The sequence below is a fragment of the Eulemur rufifrons genome, chromosome 3 (assembly GCF_041146395.1).
Source record: "Eulemur rufifrons isolate Redbay chromosome 3, OSU_ERuf_1, whole genome shotgun sequence".
Classification (NCBI taxonomy): Eukaryota; Metazoa; Chordata; class Mammalia; order Primates; family Lemuridae; genus Eulemur; species Eulemur rufifrons.
In genome coordinates, this window is record NC_090985.1 from 24,997,182 (window position 1) to 25,006,229 (window position 9,048).

The window sequence follows — 9,048 nt, forward strand, 5'->3', positions numbered from 1 at the left end:
GTCTTCAGTCAGTTTTGGTGAATTGTGTATTTCTAGGAATTGGTCCATTTCACCTAAGTTGTCAAATTTATGTGTGTAGAATTGTTTGAAATATTTCCTAATTATCCTTTTGATGTCTTCAGGGTCTATAATGATATTAGAAATTTCATTCCTGTTCTTGGAAATTTGTGACTTTTCTTTTTATTCATTGTCTGTTTTACTAGAGGTTTGTTGATTTTATTGATCTTTTCAAAGAACCATTTTTTTGTTTCACTGATTTTTCTCTATTGTTTTTCTGTTTTCAGTTTCATTGCTTTCTGCTCTTATTCTTTCTTTTTTTCTGCTTGCTTTGGATTTATTTTGTTCTTTTTTTCCCCTCTAGGTTCTTGAAGTTTTTAGATTGTTGATTTGAATTTGATTCCTTTTTTATAATGTATGAATTTAGTTAGCTGTGTCCCACAAATTTTGAGATGTCATGTTTTCATTCATTTCTGGTTTTTAAATTTCCCTGGAGACTTTTTTTTTTTTTTTTAACCTATGGGTTATTTAGAAATGTGTTGTTTAGTTTCCAGTGTCTGGAGATTGTCCTGTTATCTTTCTGTCATTCATTTTTGTTTGACCCCATCATAGCAAAGAATACACTCTGTATGATTTTAATTCTTTTAAGTTTCTTGAGGTTTGTTTTATGGCCCAGGATATGGTCTATCTTGGGCACTTGGAAAGAATGTATATTCCACTGTTGTTAGGTAGAATGTTCTATAAATGTCTGATAATTTTGCTAAAGTGTTGGGAGTTCTATATCCTTGCTAACTTTCTGTTTAGTTTTCAGTTGTTGAGAGAGGTGTGTTGAAGTCTCTAACTGTAATTGTGGATTTGTCTATTTCTCCTTTCATGTCTATTAGTTTTATTTCACACATTTTACAGCTCTTCTGTTTGGTGCATAAACATTTAGAATTGCTATATCTTCTTGTAGATTGACCCTTTTATTATTATGTAATGTCCCTGTCTGTCTCTAATAATGTTCTTTGCTCTGAAGTCTTCTTTGTCTGATGTTAATATAGCCACTCCTGTTTTGTTTGGGTCAAGTTTGCATGATATATTTTTTTTCTCTCTTTTTACTTTTAATTTACCTATGCATCATATTAGAAATGACTTTCTTGTAGAAAGCAGATAGCCAATCTCTGTCTTTTAATTGGTGTATTTAGGCCATTTACATTTAGTGTAGTTATTGATATAGTAGGGCTTAAGTCTGCCATTTGATTTTTTGTTTTCTGTTAGTTCTTTCTGGTCTTTTTTCCCTTTAGGTTTTCTTTTTTATTTTCTTGCGTTCCTGTGGGTTACTTGAACATTTTTTAGAATTTTATTTTGATTTATTTATAGTGTTCTTCAGTATAGATCTTTATACAGTGGTCCCCCTTATCTGCAGGGGATACATTCCAGGACTCCCAGTGGATGCCTGAAACTATGGATAGTTTGGAACCCAGTTGCTATCAATTAGAACATGTTTCTGTCATGTCTTCCACCTACAAGTTTAATGCCTTTTTTATCTTAACTAAACACTTATCATTCACTGTGGCCCTAACTTTTACAGTTTGAAGTGGGACAGCAAAACTAGCACAAATTTATTTATCCTTCACAATTTCACAGATAGATTTGTTCTTAATGTAGGTCTTAGCAACTGCAGCATACCATTTTTTCTTTCTTTAAGTTGATAACTTTCACATTTTCATTTAAAGGAAGCACTTTATAGCATCTCTTCAGCATATCTGAATTGCCAGCACCACTACTCTTGCATTTGGGGGCCATTATTAAGTAAAATAAGGGTTACTTGAACACAAGCACTGCAATACCACAAGAGTCAATCTGATAAACGAGATGGCTACTAAATGAGTAACAGCTGAGTAGTGTGTACAGCATGGATACTCTGGAAAAAGGGATGATTCACATCAGGGCAGGACAGAGCGGGAAAGCACAAGATTTCATTACACTACTCAGAATGGCACTCAATTCGAAACTTATGAATTCTTTCTGGAATATTCCATTTCATAATTTCAGAACACAGATGACTGCAGGTAACCAAAACTATGGAAAGCGAGACCATGGATAAGGCGGGACTACTAGCTTTTTAGAGGTTACTGTAGGTATTATATTATATATTCACAACTTGCCAGAGGTGCTGGCATGATCTTTTACCCCATGAGGAAGCGTAGGAAACTTGCCTGCCTTTACCCTCCCATTTATACCTGTCTCGAGCATTTCCTCTATACGCTTTAGAAGCACAGCAGACACGGGTATGATTTTTCCTTCAACTCTCAAACATGATTTAGAAAACTCAAGAAGAGAAGTAAAGTCTAGGATATTTTTCCACATTTTTGCTTATCTTATTCTTTACTCCTTCCTATTGTTCCAAGGGTTTTTCTTTTATTATTTCTTTTCTGTTTAGAGAACTTCCTTTAACCACTTTTTGGAGTAGGTCTGCTGATGACAAATTCTTTTAGTTTCCCTTCATCTGAGAATGTGTTGACTTTGCCTTTATTCCTCAATGATATTTCCTAAATATAGGATTACAGGCTGACAGTTCTTTCCTTTCAGCTTGAAAAAATATGCCACTTTCTGTCCTCTGTGGTGTCTGGTCAGAAACCCACTGTCATTTGGATGTTTCCCCTGTAGGTGAAATCTCATTTCTCTCTGGCTGCTTTGACGATTATTTCTTTGTCTTTAACTTTGACCAGTTTCACTCTGATGTATGCTGGGGTGGATTTGTTTGGTCTGTCCTATTTGGGGTTTGCTCAACTTCTTGAATCTATAGACTTATGATTTTTGCCAAATTGAAGACGTTTTCTTGATTTCTTCGAGTTTAACCTTAGAAAATTGCTCTGGGAGGCTGAGACAGGAGGACCTCTTAAGGTCAGGAGATCAAGACCAGCCTGGGCAACCTAGCAAGACCCATTTCTACAAAAAAATTTAAAAAGCCAGGCATGGTGGTACGTGCTTGTTAATCCCAGTTACTTGGTGGGGGAGACTGAGGTGGGAGGATCCCTTGAGCCCAGGAGTTTGAGGCTGCCATAAGCTATGATGACATCACTGCACTCCAACGTGGGTGACAGAGCCAGACCTTGTCTCTTAAAAAAACAAAAAGGTAGGGCCGGGCGCGGTGGCTCATGCCTGTAATCCTAGCACTCTAGGAGGCCAAGGTGGGAGGATTGCTTGAGCTCAGGAGTTCGAGACCAGCCTGAGCAGGAGCAAGACCCCGTCTCTACTAAAAATAGAAAGAAATTAGCCAAACAACTAAAAATAGAAAAAATTAGCCGGGCATGGTGGCACGTGCCTGTAGTCCCCCCAGCTACCCGGGAGGCTGAGGCAGGAGGATCGCTTGAGCCCAGGAGTTCGAGGTTGCTGTGAGCTAGGCTGATGCCATGGCAGTCACTGTAGCCCAGGTAAGAGAGTGAGACTCTGTCTCAAAAACAAAACAAAACAAAACAAAAAACAAAAAGCCATCTAGGGCCATGTATTTCTCTCTAAGCACCACCTTAGCTATATTCCGTAAATGTTGATATATTTCCAGATCGTTGGAGGATTTTCTGGGGTTTTTGTTTGGCTGATTTTGGTTTTTCTTCAGTGAACACTGAAGGCAAAATGAACATGAGATGAAGAGATGAAAATCTCAGTTCTTCAAAATTTGAGATTTGCCTCATGTCCATGTACTTCCTAGTACATTCTCCTCCATCATTTTACTTTCTTCATAACTCTTGCATGATTTTAGCAAATTCTTTACATTTGATCCTAGATTTTTGGTTCTTTGCAAGAGGAAGATTAATTCAGACTAGCCCTGTCAAGTAGAAATGTGTGTAAGCCACATGTGTAATTTCAATTTTTCTGGTAGCCACCTTTAAAAAGTAAAAACAAAGCAAAGACAAGTGAAATAATATATTTTATTTAACCCAGTCTATCAAAAATTTCAACATGTAATTAAGGAAAAATAGAAATTCAATATTTTACACTGTTCCTACTAAGTCTGAATTTCGGCATGTGGCTTACGCTTACAGAGCCACCTCAGTTTGACATCAGCTGTGTTTCAGGCATTCAGTGGCCACTGTGTGATGGGCACAGGTGCAGGCTGCCCTCTGGCCATCTCTCAGCCAGGCACTCTGTGTCCACTCTTGTCTGGGGCTGTTGGTGGATCTGAGACACATGCAACGCCTGCAGTCCTGCCCTGTTCATGAACCTTGAGCCCTCGTGCACCCGGCTTGCTCACAGGGCCCCATGCAGACACACATGTTGGCAGCAGGTCTCTTCTTGTCTGGCATGGCTGTGGCCATGTGTCTCCTGTCCCCTCTACCTGCCCAAACTACCCTTGCTCTCCAGGAGGCCTTGCCCGCCAGGTCCCTAAAGCAGGCACCTGTAGGCTGGCTCTGCCATAGGACCACCATGTCTCTCCCAGCTGCAGGCTCCTTGAGGATGGGCCTCTGGGTTTCACGGCCCTGTGTCACTGGCCAGGCCTGGTGCAGAGGGGACTCGGCTCCATGTGCAAGGAAGGAATGAGTGAATGAGTGAGGTAGGGAGCGCTGGCCTGAGGCTGCCTTCAGCTTGGGAGCCAGAGTGGGCATGGTATGCAGGGCTCTGAGCAGACGCACAGCATGGCCCCCTACATGCTGACAAGGGTGGGCATGTGCTCCAATGAGGTCCTCCTGCCAGGCTCAGTCCTGGGTGCTGGGAGCAGGGCCGAGACCCCAGATTGAGGACAGAATTCCTGGCAGGGAGGTTAGGGGGCCTGGGAAGAAGTGGTTTTAAGGCTATTGACGCATATTTCCATTGGGTTGTGCTAGTCCACACCCCACACGCAGGCAGCACTGTAGCCACTCCGGCACCAGGGTGGTTTTGAGTTTGATTCTTGGTGGGTTTGGCAGGGAATTTGTCCTGGCTCACCTTGGGGCTGCCTGGCCGCATGAGGAGCAGGTGGAATGCCCCAAGCAGCTGCCTCTCCTCTCCAAGTCATGTCTACCTGAGCCAGCTGCAGAGGGGTGGCAGGGGGGAAGGGGACACCCCAGAAAGGCCTTAGGCATGAGGTGGTCACACTGCAGGGCTGCAGAGTTGAGCCCAGGAAGGGGTGGGGAGGGCTGAGAAAGGCAGACCCCAAGCACCCCATTCCCTGGGTCTTCCAGGGACCAGAAGAGGGTCCCACTGGGTCCTGGCAGAGGGTTGGTATTTCCCTATGGGCTGAGTGGGCAAAGCTGAGTCTGCACCGTTGCCCAGAGCACCTGCCGGCTGGCGTTGCCCCACCCCCCACGGGTATAATTAGCGCCGTGACAGGTGCTGTGGATCCGGTGGCCAGCCCAGCCCTGGCCCAGTGTGGCCCGGCCTTGGCCGACCTACCCCATCCCCCGGCCCAGCTCAAAGCCTCAAGCCCTACCCACCTCTCCCAGCGCTCCCTCCATGCCTGCCAGGATAGGCAGCTGGGGTCTGGCAGAGGCAGCAGGCAGGCAGAGCCCTGGGCAGTGGCCTGGGCCCAGGCTCTGGGAATGCCCAGGCCGGCCCAGTCCCTGTCCTCAGTCCATTCCCAGGGCCATGGATCACTGAGGGCATCTCGTGGGTGGGTGGGGATGTGAGGGCCCTGGTAGAGCCCCTGTGGCCTGGTGGTCTCAGCCTTCCAACAGGAAGCCTCCACCTGGCCCACCCAGCTGTAACCCCTTCTCTCCTCAGTGCAAGAAGAAGCACACACTACTGTGCCCTGACTTCGCCCGCAGGGGCACGTGTCCCCGTGGTGCCCAGTGCCAGCTGCTCCACCGCAACCAGAAACGCCACGGCCAGCAGGCGGCTGTACCCTGCACTCCAGAGCCCAGCAACGCCCCGCTCAGGAGCAGGGCCTCGGCCAGTCACGGGCCCAGGTGACAGAGCAGTCTATGCTGTGTTTGTGAGCCTGGGGGTGGGCCCTCCCTGCCTTGGGGGACATTCAGGACCCTCTAGGATAAGCTCCCACCCCAGCTCTTTGGGCTTCAGGCCTGAAAAGGAATCTGGCCCAAGGTTGGGGACCAGGTGACCTTTAAAGATGCCCCCAGCCCAGGTCCCCAGTGCTGGACTAGAGGCATCCCCGGAAGAAGGTGGCGGCTTCTCAGAGAGGGGAAGGAGCCCAGCCTCTGGGAGAGGCAGGGGGTTCCCATGTGAGGCTCACCTGCTGTGTGGGCCTGGGAGCCCACAAGGAAGGGAAGCTGAGGCCCTGGGAGGTGTGGGCAGGGCTCAGGGCTCCCTTGACCCCAGCTCCTTAGGTGGGAAGCCTGTAACCAGCCTGTCCTCAGGCTGAGAGCCCAGCTTGGACCTAGAACCTCGAGTTTTGCCCCAGATGGTGATATCCGGTGGCTACTGGGGCAGGATGTGGCGGGGAGGGGCCAGGTATCGGACAGTGCCCTGCCTGAGCAGCCAGCTCCCCTCACACGTCTGCTCCCTTCCTTCTCTGCAGGAAGCCCTCAGCCCAGCAGCCCACCAGACAGACGCTCAGCTCCCCCCACTCCGTGGCTGCTGCCCTGGCCTCCCCACCCTCCTCCCCAGGGGTGTCCGCGTCAGCCTCAGCCTCTCCCTTGTCATCAAAGGCCTCCCCCTCCCCCTCCCCCTCCTGCCCCTCCTCCTCGGACCAGGAGGAGCCATCTCTCCAGGAGGAGGCCCCCTCAGCAGCGGCGGTGACAGGCTCCAGCAGCCTCTGCAAGCTGCCTTCCTTCATCTCCCTGCAGTCCTCGCCGAGCCCAGGAGGCCAGACCAGGGCCAGGAACCCCAGGAACCCCCCGACTAAGGACTCAGGTAGGCAGCCCAGCCCAGCCCAGCTCAGGCACAGGGGTCATTTCAAATGCACACCTTGGACCCATCTGGTCAGAGTCTCTGGGTGGGGCCCAGATGAGTGCAGCCGGCACCGTGTGTGCGCCTGCTGGCCCACGGGACAGGGCCAGCCGAGGTCCGAGCCTGGCAGTGGCCGCCCAAGCAGACCACCCCAGCCGAGGGCTGATTTAATTAGAAAGCACCCATTTCTGTTAATTTGTTCTGGAAGATCACTGCACACTCCTGGAGAGAACAGATGTTCCCTCTCCCCTGATGAACATTTGGGGCTTGGTAAATGGCTCCACTCAGCCTTGTTTAGGAGAGAAAAGAGGATTTTATGGCTGCAAACGACCCTTTCTGTAAACATTTTACAGCTCTCCGCGCGTTTGAGTGACGATAAACCCCACGCAGCTCGGCGGGCTGCACATTTGCGACCATACGGCTATCATTTTATTGTCATATTTCACGGTCGTAACGTTAATGGAAGATGCTTGCTGCAGCCTTCTCTAACAGCTCCGCTGAGCACGCTCAAACGCTTGCCTCGGAGGGGCCGCCTCCTGCTTACAGCCTCCACGTGGAGGGCACGAAGCCCTGGCCAGACCCCTGTCCCCTGGGACTGAGCAGCTCCCTCCCTCTGAGGAGGCCTCTTGGGTGGAGAGAGCAGGTGGGGCCTGAGGCAGCTACTTCCCACCTGTTTTTTTTTTTTTACATCAGGAACCTGGCAGCCAATTCCAGAGCCAGAGGAGGCAGGCAGGGTGCTGAGGGGCCCTGTGTGCAGGTGCCTGAGGCCCAGGAAAGGCTCCAGAGGCCTCCTGTGGCCTGGCCAGGACTGGGAGCTGGAGGGACAGGTGGAGGTGGGCATGGCACAGCCTCTAGACAGGGAGTGTGGCTGCACCTGCTGAAGTGGCCACTGTAGGTGGAGGCTGACAGGGCAGAGGCCAGTGCAATCTGTAGGCCTGGGCCCTGCTAGACCTGAGCCCCAGCCCTGAGTAAGTGAACAGCGTCAGCAGCCCTGAAGAGGGGCCACTGTAGGAGAGGTGGGCTCGCAGGGGGCACATGGACAGTGCCGTGCCATGGGCAGCCACACAAAGTCATGTGTGGTCAGTGGGATGCGGGGTGCCCGTGAGGGTGGCCTGGAGCATTCATGGGGAGGGAGTAAGGTGCTGGCACCCAACCAGTGTGCACTCCCCAGGCAGGAGCCCCTGACAGGATCTTCTCCCTCTCACCTCTCCTGCTTCCAGGCAGGCCCTGCCAGCCTCACCTTGCATGGGAGGGGGGTCTCTGCTCAGCTCCCGCCCCCGCACAGCCAGCTGCTCAAACGCACCCCGGCTTTTCACGTTGAAGGCGCAGCATGGTGCGGCACGGCCACCTTGTGTGCGGCGGGCAGCCTTGCTCCCAGGCGTGAGCGTGCAGTGTGTCTGCGTGCCTGCGCGCACCTGGTATCTATAGCTCAGCCTGCCGACTGTTGTGGCTCCCACCAGGGACCCTGCCCCCAGCCCGCCCAGCTGCTACTCAGTCCCCTTCCCCTCAACCCCGAGGTCCAAGCCCACCATGGCTAGGCAGCACAGAGGCCAGAAGCTGACAGCCTGTCAGAAGCTGCTCTCCCCTCTTTCTGACGCATCATGTCTTTGCAGCCCACTGTGCAGGCCTGGGCTGACGGAGTCTTCCCATCCTGAGCCCCAGACCAGCTTTGGGGTGGGGAGGCTCCTCTGGGCTGGGGTCGCCTGGCACCTGACTTTCGCCCTCTCTGTGCAGGGAAGCCTCTGCACATCAAACCGCGTCTTTGAGGGCCCCGGGGACCAGCCCGCACCTACCTCAGACCCTCGTCCTCGGAGAGGAAGGAAGCTCTGCCCACCACTCCGCCCCAGAGGAGGGACCACCTGCCACCTAACCTGCCCAGGGCCACAGGGGCTCTCCTCTGCCCACCTGGCTCTCAGCCTTTCGTGACCAGTGTGTTCCCGGGGCCTTGTCCTTCCCCCTTGGGCTGGGCAGCTGTCCAGCCACCCCCTGCACCCCTCTCCTCCCTGCCCCTGGGCCCTCGGGCTTCCACGCAGGACCTGCCCCCATCCCCTACCCCTCAGGGTGCCTGGCAGGGCTCACCCCCAGGCCTGCCCCCCCGCTGTGGGTGTGGTGGTGGCTGTGTGACACATCTCCCTTAGTGCTCTCCACCCAGGACTTCTGCCCGGGGAACCGGCCACCAGCCAGGCCTCCCTGGTGGGCTTTTTATGTTCAGCAATAAAGGTTCTGTCCTGTGTCTGATTGTCC

The 9,048-nt window shown here is 51.4% G+C and overlaps 1 protein-coding gene across 1 annotated transcript in view; it reads left to right on the forward strand.

Annotated features, from left to right (window-relative positions):
- The window catches only part of ZC3H3 (zinc finger CCCH-type containing 3), an 82,091-nt gene extending 73,465 nt beyond the window's left edge, over positions 1 to 8,626 (forward strand). The window contains exons 10-12 of the mRNA XM_069465908.1: positions 5,680 to 5,864; positions 6,434 to 6,768; positions 8,539 to 8,626. Coding sequence (XP_069322009.1) covers positions 5,680 to 5,864; positions 6,434 to 6,768; positions 8,539 to 8,570 — 552 coding nt within the window. The 3' untranslated portion in view covers positions 8,571 to 8,626. The remainder of the gene's footprint in view (positions 1 to 5,679; positions 5,865 to 6,433; positions 6,769 to 8,538) is intronic.
- Positions 8,627 to 9,048: the final 422 nt, after the last annotated feature.